At 33.4% G+C, this 25,500-nt stretch overlaps 1 protein-coding gene across 1 annotated transcript; it reads left to right on the top strand.

Moving 5' to 3' along the window:
- Positions 1–23,155: 23,155 nt before the first annotated feature.
- Positions 23,156–24,890, top strand: LOC133324265 (uncharacterized). The gene is given in 3 exon segments (XM_061533111.1): positions 23,156–23,281; positions 23,343–23,883; positions 23,944–24,890. Coding segments are annotated over 3 exon segments (1,614 nt in total).
- The last annotated feature ends 610 nt before the right edge of the window (positions 24,891–25,500 follow it).

The following is a 25,500-nucleotide window of genomic DNA, read 5'->3' as shown; positions in this document are numbered from 1 at the left end:
TTTGCATAGCGTACTGAAGTGAGTCCGGAACGATGTGTGTTAAATTTCGTGAAAATTTGTTTTCAACACTTTGACTTCGTCCATTCATATATTTTCGTCCGATTTAATGTAAATTGTGCATTAGAGACTAAATGTTTGGCACACAATGTACAATGTACTGAAGTTACTATAACCTTTCGTGTATCAAGTTTGCTTGAAATCGGTTCAGATTTACATATTGTTCCTATATATACTTTCGTTTTAGTAAATGATGCAATTAAGACCCAAAACTAGGCCGATTGACACAACGTACTGAAATTAGTATAAATTAATCTCTGGCAAGTCTATTTACTAAATTAGGATAATTTGCAGAATGGCATGTGTTGGGATTGATGTTAGTCGGTTTACTTATAGATAAAGATCATGTCAATGCTCCTTCCTTCAATTTCATGTCAATGTTCCTTCGAATATACCCTAAGTGGTATATATACCCTATAGTCGGCCCAGTCCGACTATACTACTTTCCTTACTGGGTTTTCAATTGAATGTTAGTTAATTAAATTGTTAGCTATGTATGTATGTATAATCGCATACAATTTCATGTAATAGTTAATTTATTGTCAATAACTTTAAATTTGTGTTTTTACTAATGAATGTCCTGTTCAGTTCGCCCACTTTTGTTTATCCTTCGAGATGATAATAAATTTCAATTTCGTTTATCTTGGTCAAAAATAATAAGAAATTTATGTATTTGTGCATGTGTGTATAAAAAAAAACATATATACATAACATTTGTATATTTGCATTTAATGACAAATTTGTTAGAAATATCCATATAAAAATATTTATGTTGTTGTAGTTGTTTATTGACATAACTTAATTTCTCTGATAATACTTTTTTGTTAATTTCTCAGATAAAAATGCAATAGTTTCCACACCCATGAATACAAATGCAATTTAGACAAAACATATATTGAAAACCAAATTTAATTATGTATATAATATTTATGATGAGAAAAACTTTATTGAAATCATTTATTAAATTCCACAGAAATTTTCAAATGAAAATACATGTTTCTGGAGAAAAACTTTCCACAACAACTGATGATTTTTTGTCGTGCGATGCTATATATGTTTTGAATATATGTATATTTATATGTAGAGTTATGAGCTGGGTAAGTGATGTGCATTATTTTGTGTTTACATCTACTAAATTCTTTAGTAATAATTCATTTGAATTGAATAATATTCGTTTTTATAGCCTCGACCTTATGGCTTATTAGAAATTCTTTGCTACGTCAAAAATGTGGGTTTTAGACCACATGTTTCTTTAAGGAATGCCCCATTTACAATTTCAAATTTTTATGAATATTAACTAGGGTTATTAACATTTTCGACCCGAAACATGGTTAGAAAATAGGGAAATTCTTAATCGATTGCATTTATCATAGTTCATACGAATAACAAGCTAAACTTTGGAATGGATTGGATTATTAGTTTTGGAGTTATCGAGTCCGAAATTTATAAAAAAACACTATTTCGAGAAATAAAGCGTTTAAAGTCTGAGAAACAGTTCCGCCGAAACACTTCGCTTAAAGCTGACGCAATAAAATTGAATTATTTGAAGCTGAGAATATGTTTCAGACAATTTGGAGTCGATTTACAAATGTCCGTGCGTCTGTCTGTCTGGTTGGTGCACAAGATAATTTTCGTAACTTTTATCAATTTCGAAGATGGGGAACAACAATTCACTCCTTCTGGGATCTCCCCCACAAAATGCCCAAAATTTTGCTAAAATTTAATTTAATAATATCATGTGAACAGACTATACGATTTTCGCCAAAGATGGGATCCATTGGTCCACTCTTTCTGGTCCCTCCCCACAGAATGTCAAAATGTTGAAAATTTATTTACCCAATATCAAATGAATAGAATGTCCGATTTGATCCAAATTGTAGACATCGTAATAGTTCCTTCAAACACAAATCAAGTTCGAAGATGAAGAAAATCTGTCCACTTCTTCTACCTGCTTAATGTTGGAAGATGAGACTTATCGGTGCACTCCTTCTAGTAACTCCCCCACAAAGGGTCAATTTGTAAATCTCACATGAAGGGGATGTAGTATCCATTTTCATCGAAACTTTGCACATCATAACATATTTATCTTCTCCACTCCTTCTGGTACCTGACCCCAAGGGTTCAAAATTTTGAAAATTAGTTAATCCAATACCAAACTAATGGAATGTCTGATTCGATCCATTGAGATTAAGATTAACTACGAAGATGAAACTCCTTGGTACACTCGTTTTGTTACCTCCGCCACAAAGGGTGAACATTTTAAAAATATGTCAATTTAATTTGTAATATTTACCAAAATTATATTAAATGCGAAAATTAGGACTTAAAAAACATATTCTGGTTCTTCCATATATATGGCCAAAGCGGTTTAAAGAGCAATTTACAACCTAATTATTAATATTAGCCCCCTTTTAGGGATAGTCCTATATAACCCCCTTTTTATACCCTTCACCACACTGTGGTACAGGGTATTATGTCTTTGTGCATATGTTTGTAACAGGCAAAAGGAGATTGCCACATGGTTCATTTTGAGAAAATACCCGTCCGTCCGTCGCATTTATTATCCGAATTGTATAGAATTTGGCACAGGTCCGATTATAGGTGAATGATGCACTAAAGTCCCAATATTTGTCCGATTGGAACAAAATTCTGCACGTAACTATCAGTATGCAAATGGTGGACAGTATCCAAAGTTCGGCCCGGCCGAACTTTACGCCTTTTTCACGTGTTTTATATTGAATTCACATCAATATTGTTTATTTTGATTGCATCAGTTTTAAGCTACGATGTTCATGTTCACATATAATAAAGAATACAATTTAATTCATTGATAACCATGCACTTATGGAATTTGTTTATTGTAAAATAGTAAGTGGTTACTTTTGACTGTGACTCACTGTAGTTAATATCCCTTTCAGAAATTATTCGAGGAATTTCGACTTCCTCTTTTAATTCTTCTTATAACACCAATAATAATTGCAAACAACACCTTTGTTAATAATTTGTGATGTAAACATCTTAATTACAATAAAATTACTTGAAATTGAAATATAACTTCCCTAATTAATGGATTTTGTACAAAGGTGAGTCAAGATGAGACAAACACACACACACACACACTTCTACTAAATTACTACTTTTTGTGTATTTATGGACAATGACCTCATGCATACAATTGCCGGTGTGTGTTCGGTAAATGTGGCTCGAAACATAAACATGAACATGAATATTAGATTGTGGGTTCATAAAATTTAATCAAAATATAATTTATTCAATATTCCGAAAATCTAACAAAACAAACAAATCTGAAGGAAGATATTGCGGTCTTATTACCTATAAGGATCTTTAATACAAAATTTTCGGATGTGGTTTATACAAGTTGATTGTAGTTCGAAATATTTCCATTTCAATTTGTGATTGAAATAATAACAATTGTAGTTCGAAGTATTACAGTTGTAATTGAAATTGCCTACTAGACTTATAGCCTAGACAGACGACAGCCTTAATTTGCATTAACAGCCTTAATTCAAATTAACTTGTACATTATCCTCATTTTTATGTGTTGTTAATGCACAAAATCAAACTGAATTTATACTGAATTAAGCAATTTCAATATGGCAATGCTGTAGAAAATAAATTGATTGTTGTCAAATTTGTTTACGTTTACGAAAATAAAATTTAAAAATAAAGGCAAAATTCAACATTTTTTCAAATTTGGAGCTGTTTTATCTTCATTATAGCTGTTAGTTTTCCTTCCGGCCATGTATCAATTTCAAAAAATTAAGAACTTTTTAATGCAAATTAAGGCTGTCGTCTGTCTATGGTATTAGAAATGATTTATTTGTAATGCAATTTAAATATTTCCAAAGAAAGGAAAATTATTCAAAGAATTTCATTTAATATTTTATTTATAGATCTTGAAATACTATTGAAAAATTCGGATTATCAATGTAGAATTCGAAGTAAAAAAGTCTACCTTTCACTATGAGTTGGACCTGTTTGCTTACATTATAAGTTGTCTCCCAGAGGATTTTGTTATTCCCTAAAAACGAAGTACCAACACTTATTTTACAAAATTCATCTTGGACCTTCTACATATCGCGTCATTGATGAACCATTACCCTTCACCACACTGTGGTACAGGGTATTATGTTTTTGTGCCTATGTTTGTAACAGCCAAAAGGGTACGAGATAGACACATGGTTCCTTTTGAGAATATGCATAGAAGCGATTTCTGTGTCGATTTATGCATGCCCGTCCATGTTAAATTGTAAACAAAGTGCATATCGCATTTATGATCCGAATTGGATCACATTTGGAACAGCACATTTAATTGGCCCAAGGACGATCCCCATAGAAATTGGAAAAATCGGTTCAGATTTAGGTGTAGGTCCCATATATGTTTTCGTCCGATTTAATGCAAATGGTGCACCAAAGTCCCTACATATCTTTCGATTTGAAATTTGGCACAGCGTAATGAATTAGGTCTAGAATAATGTGTGTTAAGTTTCGAGAATATAGGTTAAGATTTAGATATAGCTCCCATATATATTTTCCTCCGATGTAATGTAAATGGTGTACTAAAGTCCCTGTATATCTTTCGAGTTGAACGAAATTTGGCTGAATTAAGGGGACTCCCCCATTCTCGGTTTCAAAAAAATTAATTTTGATTTAATTCGAACCTACACTAATTCAATTTTTGAAGATATAGCCGATTGTGTTAGCATCAAGTGACAGCAAGGGGGCTTCTCAAACTTTAAGGGGACCCCCCATTCTCGGGGTCAAAAAAATTGTTTTTGATTTAATTCGATTCTACACTAATTCAAGAATGTCCCTACAAAATTTCAAGTGAAAATCTCAAGAACTCTTTAAAATATTGCCGATTTATTGTGTCAGCATCAGGTGACAGCTAAAGGGATTCTCAAACCTTAAACGCGTTTTTCTCTTTTGCGAATGGCGGGCACGATAACTCAAAAACTAATAACCCAATCGATTTCAAATTTTTACACGTTTCTCTGTGAGTGTATAGCTATCGTATGAACTAGGATAAAGCCAATCGGTGAAGATCTTCCTTATTTTTTTAACTTGGTTTTTGGTCAAAATTCGGCGATTTTTCCAAAATATTTTTTCAAAGGTCCACCATTTTGTTAATTTTAGAGCGAAGTCAATAATCCTAGTTCATACGAGAGCCATACATGAACTCTTTCTAACACCGTTGGAATTTTCGGATTCCGATCATCCAGTGAGGAGTTATCATGCCCGCCATCAAAAATAAGGACTTTTCTTTAATTACAAAAAACAACACCAAAGCAATAACAAAAATTTTTTGTAAATTATTTTTCTTCTTTTTTAAATCTTTAAATATAGATGTGCAAAGTTACAAACCTTAACAAGCATTGGTATTGATTTACCAGCCCATTGAAAATCTTGAAAAATTAAAATCGAGAATGGGTGGGGTTCCCTTAAACGCGTTTTTCTCCAAACAGCGTTTTTGAGAATGGCGGGCACTATAACTCAAAAACTAATAACACAATCGATTTGGGACGTTTCTCTGTGAGTATGTAGCTTTCGTATGAACCAGGATAAAGCAGATCTTCCTTATTTTCTAAATCAGTTTGTGGTAAAAAATAGACGATTTTCCAATTTTTTTTCCTTAAGTCTAGAATGATGTGTTGTATGTTTCGTTCAAATCGGTCCAGTTTCGTTCAAGTTCGTCCAATTTCATGTCAATGATCCTTCGAAAATGCGATGTCTATTAGAATGCATCTGTTGAATATACCCAAAGTGGTGAAGGGTATCATATAGTCGACCCCGTTCGACTTTACTACTTTCCTTACTGGTTTTTTGGTGCTGTTAATCAAGGAAAATGTTAACTCCAACACTGAACTTCACAGAAACTTTTCATATTATTCTAAGAACTAATAATGCCGAATCAGACAAAAACAAAGACGTTTTCCTCTCGGTCGAAGTTGACAAGATCAGAATTATTATTATCCTATATGGGTAAATCATAATGTTCAATATACATGAAGATACAAAATTTGGCCGTATCCAACGGCAAATAAAAACGCTAACTTCCAACAAATTCCGTATAGATTCACAATCCACCCTATTGTATATATAGTTACACATATACTAAACTACAATTAATTAAATAATATTTTGAATGTTGTCTTGTGGCTAACTAGTGCATACCAAGTTATGTACATACATATGAACTACATATGAATATGTCCAATCTAATTTCGTACGCAAGTTATAACGACACAGAGTAATTATTATTTCATCGCTTGTGTGAACCTCTCGGTGGCAAGGTGTCGGTCGAGATTTTCTTTAACGCTTCCACTAAAGTGTAATTTATTGTAGTGGCCAGTTTTGTGCGTGTATGTGTGTGTCTGCGTTTTTTGGAACAATTTAATTAGAGTTTCATAAACCTCAGGGTTACTCTGCTGACACCTGACCATACTCCGGACAACACCAGACACACGCAAGTAAATATTTCTATGTTATGAATAAACTTCAATGATATGTAAAAATTATTTATTTTTGATAAAAAATTATATAATATATTCGTAGTCATCTAACACAAAAATGTTATTACGCACATACATATATTAAGACAGATGATTAAATGTGAATTGTGATTAGCGAATGTGTATGCGAATGGAAAAAATATGATTACACTTTTTTGTTTCTATTTTGGCACAAGCAAATATATAGGAATATGAATTTTTCTTTATCCACGAGGCCCATCCATCCAAAATGATTCTTATACCTTCCACCATAAGATGGAATGTATATTAAATTTGTCATTCCGTTTGCAACGCATCGAAATATTCACAGGACACCCCATAAAGTATATACACTCGAGTACAGTTATAGCGAACTCGTAGGGACCAAGCAAACTAGTTCGTTATAGAAGAAGAAGCAGAAAAATATATATTCAGTTAGAAATTGGTAGGTTTTATATCCTTTTTGACAATTCTTAAGACAAACTGGGATTCAGCCTGATTATTTTGGAAAAACAAAATACAAATGGTATCCCAAATAACCCGCCAACACTGCAGAAGTTGTAGACGCAGGCACGGTAATACTGTTTGGTTTATTGCTTTAACTAGCAATACCAACAACAACGTTATGTGCATTCGTCAAAAAGTGACGACACATAGCAGTGGGAAATGTATTGTAGTTGTCTGTAAATGCCTTGTTGACCACGAAGTCAGGCGCCAACGAAACAAACTTCTCATTGGGGTCGTACGCTGTTAACGTAAGAACTTCGAATTCTCACAAGAGACATTTGGGTTTAAAAGATTTTTTGTAAAAAAGCTATAGATAGCTCCTGGGGAGAATATCCCAACAAAAAACTAATGGGAACTGATGGGGATCAGTGGCGAGATCCGAAACTATAGTCTTCCCTGCCTTACCCCTCGGCGGACAATGCCATACATTCCCCACTAATAAATAGTTGTTTTTTATAAAAACAACAAACTGGGATTCAGCCTGACTATTTTGCAAAAACAAAATGTAAAAATAATATATATTGTAACGAAGCATTTCAAATAATTATTACTAAATATATTTGACCCTAAATATATATATATATATATATATATATTAATATCAATATTAATTTTACAAGGAGTCTCATCCCCTTCAATGGCGCCCAACGATAAAAATCTAAAAAAAATTAATAAAATCAAATAAAAATTCGGAATCTGTACAAAACAACATTACGCAATATTGGCGCATATTTGCAAAACTGCCCTGCATTCCTAAAAGAGACGTCATAAATATCGCTGTTTGGAGCTGCCGTCTGCATTGCCGTTGTCTCCACCAAATTGTTGTTGTGATAATACAAATTCTCATTGTCTCACTCGAGCTGCGAAAGTGTGTCATTGTTGTTGTTGCTGTGATCAATCGTCACAGTTGGAGCTGCGAATGCGTGTTATTGTTGTTGCTGTGATCAATCGTCACAGTTGGAGTAGTTGTGTATTGTTGTTGTAACGTCATCGCATACGACGCATGTTTGGTTGTTTCAAAAAGTAAATGCATGTAAAGAGATTGAGTGATAATTCATTCTCTTATACGACCACAGAGAATAATTGTTCTCCATAATAATATTGAGTATCTCCAAAGAGAAAATTATATTGAGTACTGAGAGAAGAGTACTGGAATCCAATTTATATTCACCACTGGTAATTGGGAATATTGGAATATATTTATACACTCTCTACCAAAAGAAACTCTCTGATCTCATTAAACACAGTGTGTCTCGATATTATAAAAAACATTTTATGCAAAAACAATTTTCTGAAAAAAAAACCATTTCAAAATGCGTAGAAGTCCACGTCTTACACCAAAAACAACGCAAAACGTGCATGTAGCTCAGAACCCAGTAGTTAACCGTACTTCTGCCGAAGACCATGTTAATACTTCTGAGGTAAATTCTCCACATAGTAATATATCTGTTTCCGCATTACCAAATATGGATGACATCCTTAGCTATTCCACACACAATCCAATTACTCCCCAGGATTCTGGAAGTTTACCACAGATATCTGGTGCTAACTCTGTTCCAAATAGTTCAGTGAATATAACCCTGACACAAGGCCAATTTATGGACCTACTAGGAGGATTAACTGTTAGGCAGGAACCGAAGTCTACGTTCGTCAATTGTAGTGCCCGTGTAGTAGTGATTTCATTGCCACAATTTTAGTGTACAAAGACGCACAAAATGTTTCCGATTTCCTAGCTATAACAAACTTTTACCCCTGTATATCATCCTCAAGCAAATCCGGTGGAAAGAAAAAACCGAGATTTGAAAGCTCAACTTATTATGTATGTTGGGAAGGATCACACAAAGTGGGAAATACATCTACCTATGATTAGATTTGCTATGAATACTGCAAAGTGTGAGAGTACAGGATATACAGCTGCATATATTACTTTTGGTCGAGAGCTGAGAAGTCCAATGGAAGCTCACCACGATTTGAAATCGATTATTGTTTCTGAAAACTTTATTCCTCAAATAACTCCTCATTTGAAAAAGTTAGCCGATATTTTGAGAAAAGTGAAGGAAAATGAAGATAAGATTCAAGATCGAAACCAATCATATTCCGATGCGAAACGTATACCAAACATAAAATATAATATTGGAGATAAAGTCCTGGTAGCAACACATATATTAAGTAATAAAAGTGATAATTTAACATCTAAATTTGTACCCCGTCGTGATGGACCTTATAAAATAATAGATAGAAAAGGAACATGTTTCACGATTGCATCAGAAGATAATCCTGACATTCCTTTAGGAACATATCATGCATCAGAACTTACTCCATATCAGGGATCCACGGATACACCTATATATCCTTTGAGAAAACGTGGACGTCCTAAAACAGCAATCATGGAGTCAAATGCAACAAGAGATGCAAGAATCAACAACAAAAATGACACACACACAACATCAAGTTTTGATCAACACACTAAAAATTTCCAAGCAACTAACACAAATACACCGTCTGAAGAAGAAGTACGAACTACAAATGCGGAAGCTAAGAGAATTCTTCGGCCAAGGCAAAGCAAAAAGTAGATCCTGCCACATCATCGGGACTATTTCAGTGGCAGAGGGGGAGGCTGTAACGAAGCATTTCAAATAATTATTACTATTACTTATATACGTTATGTTGTTTTCACTATTTTATAATTGGACTAATGATTATTCTTAACAAAATTATATTAATTTCCTAATATATACTTGTTTACATTAGTGTTATTGATCATATTTTACTCAAATGCAACATTATTGGAATAATTGGAAAGTTTAAGTTCACTCATTACAAGATTTGTTCTCATTTACTCTTTGTTACAAAACTTAGTTTGCTTCAGAATCCTAATATAAGCATAACCAATTCTTGTAAAAGATTCATTCGATGACTAATTGCGCAACAATAAAGATTAACATAATAAAACAAACATAACGGCATTTTAATTGAAAAGCCTAGAGTGGCAAATAATAAATAAAATATAAAAAAAATATTAAAACCTGTGCGTAGGCGAACTTGTGCTTTGACACCGTTCTTGCCTCGTGCAATTATAAAATAATATTATATTTAGTGGACAGCTTGGACATTTAATCTGGCTTTGACCCTAAATATATATAATAATATTAATATTAATTTTACAAGGAGTCTCATCCCCTTCAATATTCTTGAAAATAACTGTATGTGGTGATAATATTGAAATAAATGACGTTTACTACATTTTTTACATTTTATACAGGCATATGACGTTTTCGACGTTTAAACCTTTTTGACAGTCGAAACCTAAAAATTCGTCACACGGACCATTCCTGCCCTATATAATTGCACCACCATTATTCCTTATTTTAGGGGGTTGGGTATGTTTTCAACCGAATTCACTCTAATTTAATTTATCAAATGTTTATGTGGTGGCAAATCTTCCTACGAAAAATACTCAACATCAGTTTGCGGTTTGGTATGGTTCCATCCCTCTTGAATGGTAGCATACCATTTTCGGTATTTTGAAGACTTTAGCCGCATTTTCCAACCAATGAGGGTGAAGGTTGGAATAAAGGGTTCTAGAAAGCTGATTTATACACAAGTTTTGATTTAACCCCACCTAAGAGATTAATTTTTTCGGTATTAATACATTTTTAATAGAATTTTCTCATGCTAGTTGCTATAATTTCACATACTCATATCGGATTCTTGGAGAATAAAGTACCTGTAATTTTGAACACAAATTTTTGGGGCACCACCATATTGAAGGGTATAAGAAGTTCTACCGTGGTTGTTTTTCTTTGGTTGTGGTCAAATATATGCCCTCCATTTGGTTCATTTTTCTGCGAAGTTAATAATTCATACCAGTGCCATTTACTCTTTCGAATTCCGTTTCTAAATACATGCAGAAGTTCCGCTTCATTTTTTCTAGGTTCAAGTTCCCGACTAGTTTTTAATACTAATTGTCTGTAATTTGTTATTTAACTTTCGGAGAGTATGAACATCCTACCACATAAAGGTTTTGACTTTTTAAACAAAATTCAAACAAATAAACTCTGATACATTTATGTATAATTCTCTTTTCGATCTCTGTTAAAGTAGCTACTCCTTTCCATTCAAATTTTCCGTTAGCTACAAAACAAAAATATAATGCATGGTATAGCGCATTCATAAGAACCACACATGGGCACGGTATATAAGTTTTGGAATCAGTTATGGTAACTACTCCTTTCCATCCAAATTTTGTATTAATGTGTATTTATACGCTATCTGTGGTTTAAAATTACACAAATCTAGGCGATTTTCAACAGCAGCAAAATTTCGAAGATAAAGGTTACCCCGAACCCAAGTTAATCAGTTGCCGGCACCATGCGCTGGATCTTATTCTTCGCGTTCTCATGGATAATTCGCTTTATACCTTTGCGTTTGATGTGATTTCATAGAGGAGGTGATGCAAATGTGGTATAGGTTGGTAATGTGGTATAGTAATTTTTTTTGTAAACTGAAAATGTTAGAACAACTGAAACATGTTCTATAGTTTGTTGTTCTCCAAAAAAAAAAAAAAAAAAAAAAATAAAAAAAAGAAAAAAAAGATAGCAATGATCTGTTTAATGTTGAGAATCAGTAGCAAAAATTAAATTTTTCATGATATTGACTTTTTTCGGTTGAAGTTTCAAAATATTTTTTATTTTACAGATGTATTTTAATATTTATTATTAAAGTATTAAAATAATTAGTAAGTGCTAAAAATCAAATAATATGCGCGATTGACCACATATTTACCAATTTTAGAAAAAAAAAATGGTATAGTCTGAGTCTGCATGAAAAAAGCCAGCACAAGACAAAATCTCATTACTATTTGAAACATCTACCATGAATCACAAGGATGAAAAACCAAGACTACACTGATAAAAAAAATTGAGTATTCCGTACTTAAATGAAGCCGGAGCGGTGTCAAAAGTACGGTAGGTGCGGTTTTTCTTATACCAAGATGAAAAAACTTGATTTAAGTACGGTTTCTTCTAGTGCGGATTTCTTAATTTTAGCACCATTTGTGCCGGATTGTGCTTGCTTTAAGCTCAGAAGAGTCTTGATTTAAGAAAACTGGAATTGATTTAAGTTAATTTTAGTTTCGATCTAAGTACGAAATATACTTGGTAAAAGATCGCTAGGATTGATTTAATGCTTAATAAAACTTGATTCAAGCGCAACGTGGCCTTGATTTGAGCATTCTATAAATCGGAATTATCTCACAATATTCTTGTTTCAAGAATTTTGTTCCTGATTAAAAGATTAATTTGAGAGTACCACAGATTGAAATGATAAAAAATATATCTCCAAACTTGATTTAAGCCAAACTCTCACTTGTTCTAATTCAAAAATAAAATTGATTTAAGAAATGCCAGCGATTGAAATTATCCCAAAGTCATTTAAATTGAGTTTTTCGAGCTGAATTTAAGCTATTTTCCGTGTTTGATATGAAATAAAACAATGGTTGATTTACGTAAAATATAGTTTATTTGATTTTTAAGAGAAATTATAAAGCAATACCAAAAATAAATGAAAAATCATTTTTAAATATATATAATACAAAAAACTCCTCATGTTTACCTAGTTGTTGTGTGTCCTTCACTTGGTGACGTTTCTTTCGTGATATGGCAGAATTTTTCCTTTGAAATTTTGCCACTTGGAAAACAACATATGACTCTTGCCTGGATACATAAGTTCGAAATCAATTTGGATCTGAAAAGATAATACGAAATATAAAATCTATGGTGGTAAATTTATCAAATGAGACTGTAATGAAGACTATGTTAAATAATTGCTAATTTTTTGCAAATAATTATTTAAGTTAATGCTTACCAAATCAGTAATTTCCCATGGAACTCTTTTCCTGTCAACCAATTGTCGACTTTGGATTGCACAGAAATTGTTTCGTCATCGATACCAAACTATAAAATAATATTGAAAAATCAATTTTATTCGCCAAATCGTATATTCATTAAATTATATTACCTGCTATTGAAAAGTTTTTCTCGAAATTCTATTCGAAGACCAAGAGGAGGTATTGCTTCTTTTATATCTTCTGTTTGCATGTATTGCAAACTTCTATACCGCACTTGAGCAGCTAAATAAATAAGGATATAAAGTTATTGTTAAACCATAAAGATAATATGGAAATATTGTAATTGAAGAATTATATAAAACACAACTAATGTAAAGCGCAACGACAAATAACGATATCAACAAAATTCTTTAGAACTATCAATGCATTTTGCTACATAACACACAAATAATGAATACACAAAAAAAAAAACTCTACATGACTAACGGTATTTCAGAACTCAAAACTGAAAAGCATAGTTAGCGACGACCAGGAATACGAATAAATTCAATGAGAACGGAATAGAGCATAATATTTGGATTTGCTTCAACATTCTCTCTCCTTCCAAAAAATACACAATGCAACAGACAATAACAGAGACATTTTGGTTTGCTTTCAACTAGCTCTCTTCACTTAGATTAAGTGTGTTGCACTTACGTTAAGAATTTGTAATACTTAAAATATATGCGCGTTAGAAATGCAAGAAGTATATTCTTGATCTAAGAAATTTTGCGCTTATCTTATCGTTAGATCGCGCTTTTGTTGCATGGTAATATGTAGGTGTTTGTGTGTATACACATATATATTTTATACAAACAGTTTGCGAAAGCAAGCAGGCGTTGTTGAGCTTTATGTACATTTTCATAATAATTTTCCGGAAATATACCTTATTAAAATGTGTATGTAGAAATAGTCAATATATTTGGAGTAAAATATTACATATGTATAAAAAAACACACGCGCACACTTTTATAAACACTTCAAAATATTCGGAATATATATTTTATTTTTTTCGCCATCTTTGTTATACTCACCTTTCAAATAATCAAAGACTGATTCCAATTGAAACTCCTGGAGTAATTTGCGCAGACGGGAGTCGTCGTCCACAGGAGGCGTCTCTTTCACAGTTGATAAAACACTTTCACTCATTTTTTGACACACAGAAAAACAATCAATTCTACCAACCGTCTACTGGCACGCGCAAATCGAACTAATACTGCTTTTCCACAATGTTCTGTATCAAAGCTAGAAATGAACAAACGCAACTAAGAAAAAAATGCAGCCGAGAGAGTTTTTGTATTCCATCATTTTCCTCTCTCAAGGCTTGTTATAGGAATGTTCTTCTTATTTCAAGTGATATTCCGCTTACTTTTCATTAGTATCTGAGAGAGTAAATTTGTTATGTGCTCATTGTTTTTCTCTCAAAGCTTGTTTTAAGAATTTCCTTTTTAATTCAAGTTATATATGACTTACTTTTCATTATTAGAAATTTTTTCTTGAATTAAATACAAATCTTAACTTAATATCAGAATTTTTTACGTAAGTCAAGAAATTATTACTTATTCCAATAATTTCCATACTTGAATTTAAAAAACTATCCAAATTTGTACTTATTTTAAGAATAACTAAGTACGAATTTTTCTTAACTTTTTAAGTACGATTTTAGTAAAAACTGAGTATATTCGGCTTAAATTTGAAATGCCATTTTTCTATCAGTGTATGAGTTTTAACGACTTCTCTATACAAAAATTAAATATTACCATGTGTAGACATTATTATATAATAAAAATAAAAAAAGTTCCACTCGACGTATCCGTTAAGAATCTTAACAGACATAAATCTCGAGCTAATTCGCATTCATTAAAAACAAAAGAATTATATAAGATATCAATTGGAAATGAAAATTATACTATACCACATTAACATCATGTAGTATACCACATTACCTGCACATTTTTATACCCTACACAACTATGTTGTCAGGGTATTATAACTTTGTCAGCCCCAAGAGTTTGTAACGCCGCAAAATATTGGTCCTAGACCCACCTTTAAGTATACCGATCGTCATATCTCGACTAGCTGAATCGATCTAGACATGTGTGTCCGTCCGTCTGTCCATTATAATTTGTAAACACGATACAGGCCACAGTTATGAACCAATTTTCACCAAATTTTGCATGTAGGAAGGTTTTGGCCCAATGCAGACCCATATTATTTCTGGTAAAGATCAAATAAATTTTAGGGGATAAAATGGACCAAATACCTAATTTTTGTCGGTTTTTCTGGTCGCTCCAGAGGCCACAATTATGGCCCAAACTTCTCGAATTTTTACATGGAGAAGGGGATTGGGCCAAAGAATAAGCATGTCTGTGTTGATAAAGATCGGTCAATATTTAGCGGCCCAAATGGACCCTGATTTTTGTGTTAAAATTGACAAAATTTGAATTCTACAGCGTATATATTTACTCCTGTAGAACATAGAGTCGAGAAGTTGATAGAATATCCAAGACGAGGTATCGCCCTTCAGATATTATTTAATAAACGATTACCACAATAGAGGGCGGAAATATAGCAGTTCTAGTTACGGTCAAGGACCATGCCTATAATTTTCGGTGAAGAGAATATGGACAAGTAATTAGAAAGGCTGTGCTGAATATTGGTGTCAGTGTAAGGAAGAGGTGCTGTTGACCTCTAACAATCTGTTTATAGCTTCAATGGGGATAATTTCAAACAGTTCATAATTTCGAACAGTACATAATTCTGCCAAAACTGATACCTTATCGTGTGTTATTAAAAATGTTAATAAAATAAAACTCTCTCAACATATAGGCATTTAATTCCTTTTAATCAACAAATGTATGTGGTATTGAACAATACCATTAAAACAATTCACTATTAACTCATACACAATTAATCCTTCTTCAACTCTCAACAAAAAAAAGTGAAATGAAAAACTTTTCGTGTTTTTTCCAAGCCTTCGTGTGGATAATAATAAATGAACTCAGTAGGATTTATAATGGCAATGAATGGCATGCAAAGTAATAATCGGCCGTTAATATCGTAACAATGATTTTTTTTTGTTTAACCAAAAAAGTTTAGTTTTGCAGAGCAATTAACCTAAAAGTTTTACCTTGTGCCAGGTCGCACCCACTCATAACGTCACACACTGCTATTTGTGGAAGGAATTCACAGCAGTCACAATTTTCTGTTTGTTTGCCAGGAATTTCTGCTGTCTCCTTGTGTGTGTGTGTTTAATTATGACTTCAAATGTCCTTGTCGGATATAAATATGCATTGGTCATGTATGGCGTTCATTTTGGATTTTTGTATACATATATTCTGTGGATATAAATGTTTTAGATATTAGTAAAAGTAAGGAAAATAATATATCAAATTACAAAGAAAGCTTTAAGTGAAGATAACAGGTAAGAAAAATATCGTTTCAAAAAATTGTGTTCTGACTCATTAATAAATGTACCAACATACTGAATATAATTTCCAAGGAATTCCGAACCCTTCGTAAAAATAAAAATGTCATAATATTGGAAAGAACCCGATCTTCATAGGAATATCATCAAAGTTCAAAATACTGTAAAATCAAAAATATAAATTCTATAAGGTTTATAAAATTGAAAAAAAAAAAAATAATAATAATAATAACAAATATATAGAATTTTGTTAGGAAGATCTGCCACACAATTAAATCCTAAAATATTTTTCAGAATCTCATGCTCATACTGATAATTTTTGGTAGGGACATTTTCTACTCAATATAAAATTACATACAATTTGGTTAAAAAACATATACAAACTACCGTACAGTATTGACCAAAACCAATACATTTTTTAAATGATAAGTCCGAAATGTAAGCGGACAAAACTAATTAAAATCAATACTTCGCTACATATTCTTTATTCTGGAATTTTCTTAGGGTTGGCAAATTTCTCAGTTGAACTTATGGATTGGGTTATGATCTGAGGATTGGGCGGGCCAAGGAAAACTTCAATCGAATTGGTAAAGAAACCACTTTTAGCATATGTTTTAGTTTGTTATCTCGCAGTAGTGTCCTTCTAAGAGCCATTTATTCCCCAGAATAAGATATTATGTTAACTTCTCCTACTTTTCAACTTATATTAGATAGTTTTGGTTTGCGCGGACGATTTGAACATGCTGTCGAACGTGACCCCGAGTATTTTGGAGCAGTTGTTCGGAATTGTAGCTGTCTGTGGCGGATATTTTTATATTCCTCGTGTGAAAGAAGGCTGGCGTTCAACCTTACACATATGTCTCTAACCATGATCGTAAAATCGTCTGCATACCTAACGATCTCATGCCGTCTGCGGTTCTGATGTTGCCAATCTTTATTAATTCCATTCCATTTATTCCGCTTATGCTCCGCGATTAATCTGCTGACCTCCAACGTCACTTCCCTTACCTAGGGATTTGTTAGGTTAGATGGACGGAGCTAATCACTCGCATTTGCTAGACCAGCTTCTGCTGGGAAAATAGGTCCCATCACGGGTATTCGACCAGTAGGTATAAATCTAGCGGCTACTACCCGTCCATCAGAAGGAATGGAAAGTTCTCTGAAGCGCTGGTTGGTGAGCTCTCCGAATCCATTGCCTTCCCCATGGTTAAGTAAAGTACGGCGTTCAGAGATAGGGTGTACTGCTTATGGAGACGATTTTGGGAAGATGGTCTGACCCAAGACAAATTATGAACTGCCAGTTGATGTCCTTTATCAGACCTCGTGGTACAATGGTTATGTCTGGCGAACTGTGACACTCCACCCTTATTCTGGTGGGGGCACCCTCATTTACAATACAGAACGTGGAGTTATCAATTTGATCTACCAGCACTGTTCCCCTCTGGCCATTACCTAGGACGGAATGCCACAACTCATGGTGAGCGGTTATTGTCCTACAATAGAAAGCTAATGTTAGGCAAATAACGCGGTACACAGCTATTAATCAGCGGTGTATACACGGTAGTACCACATTTAACTCCTACCCCCATACATTCCATGTGCGGGTCGCTAAAGTCAAGCGAGATAGGCTTGTATTGAACAGAGTGGTGCATAAGGAATGCTAGACCCCACCTGCACCAGCACTTCCGGTACGATCCATCCTCAGAACGTTGTAACTATCACAACGCTGTGGACTAAAATATTCATTGGGCTTGGTTTCCTGCACCGCGTCGCGATCCAGTTATTCTTCCGATTCATAATGTCCACTATCTCATCTATTTTTCCTCTAGCAACAGCAACGTGTGGTAACTATCACAACGCTGTGGACTAAAATATTGCATTGCACAAGGCTTTGAATAAAAAATAAAAAATAATAAATAAAAAGAACACAAAAATCTATAATTTTGTTTCCATAAAAAAACGTCGTTGAAAAAATGTACTAAAATTTAAATAGGTTTGGGCCGATACTGTAATTTAGCAGCAATGTGCATGTGCATCATTTAAATCTACATAAATCAGTGCATTGTACATCTACAACATATGTATTGTTGAATCAATCTATCCTCGTACAATCCTTTGCATGTTCTAAAAGGAATTTTATTGGAGTACACCTAAAAATGAATATTTTGCAACAACAACATCCGCACTGATTCAGGTCAACTAATTTATACAGGTCAATTAGCTACTGTCTTTGCAGGATATCAGTAAGCCACCAAAACAACAACATCACAACTCTATTTGAAAATTCGTTACGCTCGAGTCTAGCCGACTCTAATTACACGAAGCAACAACATCCTTGGGCATCTTCATGAATTGAAAAAAAGGTTTTTAGCTTCCTTTTTCCCTTTTCCTCATTTTTTCATACTGATAGATAGAAAATGTCTTATTTATATGCCACACATCCTTTAGCTACCCAAGTAGTGGCAATCGAGTTGTAATTTATGATGGAACAGTAATTGATAATTACACCAAAAGTCATTGACTATTGCAATTCTTGCAATTAACAGGGATTGGTCGATCATTCGACTAGAGAGGGAGATTTACAAACATAGGTGGTCTAATTAGGGGCTTTGCTATTTGTTCCTCTTTTATAACTCCACAAATAGGAGATATGATAAATGACGTACGGTATTCTCCTGTAATTAAGGAGTCAGATGTAATGTCATTTTCAATGGAGATATCAATTACTTCCCGTTTGTATCTTTCCTAATTAGTTCGATAATAAATGAACGTAAACAACAGTTGTTATTTGAAAATCTCAAGGAAATCGCAGATGGGGTTAAAGACAGATAGGACCACTACTTTAGATATATGCAAGAGGTATTTTTTGAATTTATATGGCATGAAATTCAAATTAAAATAGCCAAATCTGATGTACGTTCCAATAATTTAGAAATTGACTTAAAAACGTTTCAAAATTTTAATAACATATTTAATTCAACATATACGGACTTAAAATGTCGTACAATCACAACAGCAACAACCCAGTGTTGTCATTTATCGATAAAAGCTGCGTTCATTGAACGTTTTCTTATCAGCAAAAATAAAAATTGTTTTATTTGTATCTCCGGACAGTGAATCATAGGAGATACCATAAAGTCTAGCATTGAATGTTATATATGCATACTTATATAGATTTGTGTTATAGTTGTACAGACGTTTTTTAATAACATCAAAATGTTTGTATGGATATGCTTATATTTTATATGTTTATACGAAATTTCAATTTTTTTGTGTGTATCATAAGATTTAAAAATTCATTTTTTGTTGATTTTTGTTCAATATTCATAGGTGAATAATTTAATGTCAGTGCATTCCTTCTTTTCTTTTTTATTGTAATGCAGCGCTCCAAATGACTATGCAATTTTAAATAGGCAATATTTATTTTTGTTATCTGAATAATTACACAGATCTACAGGGATTCTCTTTATCGTCCTAAAGAAAGTAGCAAAGTAGGACGGAGCCGCCTATATGACCACTATGAGTATATTAAACAAATTAATTCTAAAAGACGTCGCATTTTAACATGAAATTGGATGAGCTAATATATGTGATCTTTATCTAAATGTGAACCGACTTAGATCCATTCATCCGTTGGGCTATGTCTGTATTTCTACAAAATGCTACTACGTTATTTTATTTACTTAAAATCAACCGATTTCAACGAAACTTGATACAGGTTAGTTTATACATGGGTGCACCATTTACATAAAATCGAACGAAAATATATATGGAAGCTATATATCTGAAACGATTATCACAAAACTTAGCTCACATCCTTCCAGACCCATTTCAGTACGTTGAGCTAAATTTTGTGTAAATCGAAAGAAATGTAGGGGCTTTGGTGCACCATTTACATAAAATCGGACGAAAATATATATGGGAACTATTTCTATTGCAGAGGCTTCGAGGCGCCATTTACATAAAATGGGACGAATATATATATATATATATATTAATCTGAACCGATTATCACAAAATTTAGCTCACATCATTCCAGACCCAATTCAGTACGCTGTGTAAAATTTCGAGCAAATCGAAAGAAATAAAGAGTATTTGGTGCACCATTTACATAATATGGGACGAAAATATATATGGGAACTATATCTAAATCTGAAACGATCTACGAAACTTGGCGGACATGACTGCAGAGCTATATCTAAATCTGAACCGATTTCCTGCAATTTAAATAGGGTTCGTCCTTGGGCCAAATAAGTGACATGTACCAAAATTCATCCAAATCGAATCATAAATGCGACCTGCACTTTGTTCACAAAAATACATGTACGGACGGACGGTACAGGGTACAGGTATTATGTCTTTGTGCATACGTTTGTAACAGGAAAAAGGAAACGAGATAGACACATGGTTTCCATAGAGAATATGCAGACCAAATTCAGTACGCTGTGCACTTGGGTTCACCAATTATCTTAAATAGGACGAAAATATATATGGGAGCTATATCTAAATCTAAATATGGTTCGTCCTTGGGCCAAATAAGTGAGATGTACCAAAATTCATCCAAATCGGACCAAAAATTTTTGTTCACAAAAATACATGGACGGACGGCACAGGGCATTATATATTTGTGCATATGTTTGTAACAGGCAAATGGAAACGAGATAGACACATGCTTTCTTTTGAAAATATACATAGAATCACTTTCTAAGTCGATTTATGGATGTCTGCCCATGTTAAATTGTAAACGAAGTGCAGGTCGCATTTATGATCCGATTTGGATGAAATTTGGCACAGCTCACTTATTTGGCCCAAGGACGAACTCTATTGAAATTGGTTCAGATTTAGATATAGCTCCCACATATATTTTTATTCGATTTATGGTAAATGGTGCTCCAAACTACCTATATATCTTTCGATTTTCAGGAAATTTGGCATAGCGTAAAGAATTAGGTCTAGAATGATGTGTGTTAAGTTTTCTGAAAATCGGTTCAGATTTAGATATAGCTCCCATATATATTTTCGTTCGATTTTAGGTAAATAGTGTACCAAAGTTCCTTTATATCCTTGGATTTGTACGAAATTTGACAAAAACCCCCAAAATACCAAGTATGGGGGAGTAGCGTTATATCGGCTACCCTGAAACTTTGGTCAATATTAATAATTTTTGGAAGTGAGATTTGACATCCAATGAGAAAACAAAATACCAAATTAGAACCAATTCGGTTGAAAAAGTATATCATATCTCATTTGCAATATCAAACATCCTAGGAGTACTAATAATGTCTGTACAAAATTTCAGAGCTCTATCTTAAATGTTTTGATCTCTATAGTGATTTCAACAGACGGACAAACGCACACGCATAATTCGACATAGAATTTTATTCTGATCAAAGCCCAATGGAAACATCCAGAAGAGCCAGTAGCAAAAAAATACTCAAGTTTGTCCCCCCACGACGAAAATATATATGGGAGCTATATCTAAATCTGAACAGATTTTCATGAAATTTAAGACACCTCGTTCTAGACTTAATTCAAATTAATAATCCAAATTTCGTGAAAACCGAAAGATATATAGGGTCTTTGGTGCACCATTTACCTTAAATCGGACAAATATATATATGGGAGCTATTTCTAAATCTGAACCGATTTTCTGAAAATTTAGCACTCACTATTCTAGACCTAATTCAGTACGCTATGCAAAACTTCATGCAAAGCGAAGTATACATAGGGTCTTTGGTGCACCATTTATATTAAATAGGACGAATATATATATATATATATATATATGAGCCTTATCTAAATTTGAACCGATTTTCAAGAAATTTTACACACACCATTCTAGTTTCAATTTAGTACGCTATGCCAAATTTCGTGCAAATCGATATATATATATATATATATAAGGACTTTGGTGCACTATTTACCTAAAATCGGACGAAAATATATGTGAAAGCTATGTTTAAATCCGAGCCGATTTTTCCCAATTTCAATAGGGTTCGTCCTTGGGTCAAATAAGTAAGTTGTGCCAAATTTCATCCAAATCGGATCATAAATGCGACCTGCACTTTGTTTGCAATTTAACATGAACAGACAGACGGACAGACATGCATAAATCGACTTAGAAAGTGATTCTATGAATATTCTCAAAAGGAACCATGTGTCTATCTTATTTCCTTTTGCCTGTTACAAGTATATGCACAAATACATAATTTCGATTTACACGAAATTTAGCACAGCGCGATGAATTAGGTCTAGAATGATGTGTGTTAAGTTTCTTAAAAATCGGTTCAGATTTAGATATAGTTCCCATATATATTTTCTCCGATTTTATATAAATGGTGAACCAAAGTCCAATTTAATTTTACTGGTCCTTTAAAAATGCGACGTCTGTTAGGATTCATCTGTTGAATATAGCCAAAGTGGTGAAGGGTATCATATAGTCGGCCCCGTCCAACTTTACTACTTTCCTTACTGGTTCTTATTGGAATTATGTGCCAAAGAAATGAGTTATGATAAACGATTTATATAAAATATCGTGTCTGGCACTATAGACCACAAACTGATATCGCGATCACAAATTTATCGTTAGTATTCCTAAAATTGGAACAAGTTTGTACGCTGTTTGTAATCAATTTTAAACAATTCATGTTTGGTTCATAAAAATGATTGTAGGCTAGTGTTGTGCAGATCCTATCAACGCCATTTGATGGTAGCAAAAACCTCAATACAAATCAGTTGAGAATCTCTTCACATCGTGAAAACAACATGTCTTTTGATGAAAATTTTAAAATTTGGAGGGGTCCCATAAAGCCAAGCCGCTTCGGTCCGAAAGACTCGCTTGGTTCCATACTGCTGAAATACTTACTTAGAAATCCAGATCACATAGCTCAGGTAAATTCAAAAAATATTCTTTTATGCTTCTCATAAAAAAAATTCATCACATTTTAAACAGATTTGCTATCAAAGTGGTGTCGAGTTAACGAATCGTCAAATTGCCACGATTTCAATACAAATATGCAAATATTTTCAAAATATGAAAATACCCCAAGGTACAGTTATCGGTTTATGTGCGGGAAATAGTGATTACATTACTCCCTTCTTTTTGGGAACTTTAATTGCTGGCTTAATCGTAAGCACCCTGGATCCTAGTTTTGGAATTAATGGCATTAAACATATCTATTCGATAACCAAGCCCAAGTTGATGTTTTGTGATGGTGAAATTTATGCCAAAGTTAGGCAAGCTCTCGATGAATGTGGACTTGAAACAACGGTCATATATACCATAAGAACACGGGTTGAGGGTGTTCCACGAATAGAAGAATTACTTACAAGTGATGCTGAAGTTAATCCTTCTTTGTATGGAGTTTCACAATTGCAGGAGGGTCCAAATCAAGTTGCTGCCATACTTTGTTCCTCTGGAAGTACTGGCTTACCCAAGGGTGTGACTATGTCACATGCAGCTCTATTGGCTTTGGGAGAGAATTTGTAAATATGTGATTTTTAAATATTTAATTTTTTTATAATTTAATTATTTTTTATTAATTTCAGTGTAGATGATGATCCCTCCAAAAATTTGCTATGCTTTAGCAGTTTATATTGGCTATCGGGTGTTATAAGTATTCTACGCTCCATATTGACAGGAACAACACAAATTATATCCGAAAATCCATTTAATCCTGAAGATTTCTTTAAAATTGTGGAACATTATAAGGTGGATGTGGTATTTGGTCCTCCTTCCCATGTGGCATTGTGTCTGACTTCGCCAAAATTACCAGAAGCTGATCTATCCAGCATTGTGGACTATAGCGTTGGTGGTAGTAGAGTAGATTATTCGGTGATTGCAAATTTCAAGAAATATACCCCAAATGCCACATTTAAGGTTGGCTATGGCATGAGTGAAGTGTGTATGGTTGTGTCCTGGGGTGAAGTTGAAACGACCAGTTCAGTGGGTAAATTAAAAACAAATGTTGAAGTGAAAATTATCAACGAACATGGCAAAGCCGTGGGTCCCAACGAAATCGGCGAAATATGTATTCGTACAAAATATCCCTGGTCGGGGTATTACAACAATCCGGAGGCAACCAAAGCTATTTATGATTCCGATTTGTGGATACACAGCGGTGACATGGGATACTTCAACTGCGACATGCAACTGTATATTGTCGATCGTAAAAAGGATATTTTGAAGTATAATAATTTCCATTACACTCCCTCGTCCATAGAACGAGTACTCAGCGAAATGCCGGGTGTCGCGGATGTATGCGTGGTGGGTATACCAGATAATTGTATGGGATTTTTACCGGCTGCTGCAATTATAAAAAGTTTTAAAAATAATATAAGTGAGCTGCAAATCCACAATTATGCCTCTGAACATTTGGAGCATTTCGAACAGTTACGTGGAGGAGTTTACTTTTTTGAAGATTTTCCGCGAACTCCATCGGGCAAAACAATACGTCAAGGTGTAGCAAAAATGTGTGAACAATTAAGAAACATGAAATAAAGAATAATAATATTTATATCCCTAATAAGAGATTAAATGTTGTATCGTTGCGTGTGGTGTGACACAATAATTTTGAAAAAAAAAATTATATTACTTAAAAATATTCTTGATACAAACCTTTAAATATTTCAATATAGAAAAAAATGGACTTAAATCAGTTCCAAAATAAATTACTCAATCTGTGTATATATTGGCCCAACTGCTTTGATCTAATTTAGTGAAAGAATAGATTTATAGTCGGAATGCTATAAAATTTATCTCATTTATTTGGCCTAAGAATGAACCCCATTGATATTGGTTAAAATCTTGAAACAATTTTATATAAATTTTGTCACAAAGACCCTACGTTTGTCCGAAAATGTCCGCATAATTGTTGTTAAGTTTTGTTGAGAAAGTCTCTTCGAAAGTTTAAGAAGCAGTCTCTTGATGTTGACACAGTAAATCGGCTTCATTTTCAATAGTTGTTGAGTTTTCCACCTGAAATTTTAAAGGGAAAATCTTGATAAAAATCACCAAATTTATTTATTATTATTTTTTTTTGAAACCGGAAACTTAATTTGATTCAGATTAAGAATAAGGTATCATATATATTTTCGTCTGATTTCATGAA

Source organism: Musca vetustissima, unplaced genomic scaffold, assembly GCF_032173495.1.
Source record: "Musca vetustissima isolate MV318-11 ecotype Yass unplaced genomic scaffold, APGP_CSIRO_Mvet_v1 utg5924, whole genome shotgun sequence".
Lineage (NCBI taxonomy): Eukaryota > Metazoa > Arthropoda > Insecta > Diptera > Muscidae > Musca > Musca vetustissima.
The sequence above is the reverse complement of the archived record's forward strand: the minus strand, read 5'-3'. Positions and strand labels throughout refer to the sequence as shown.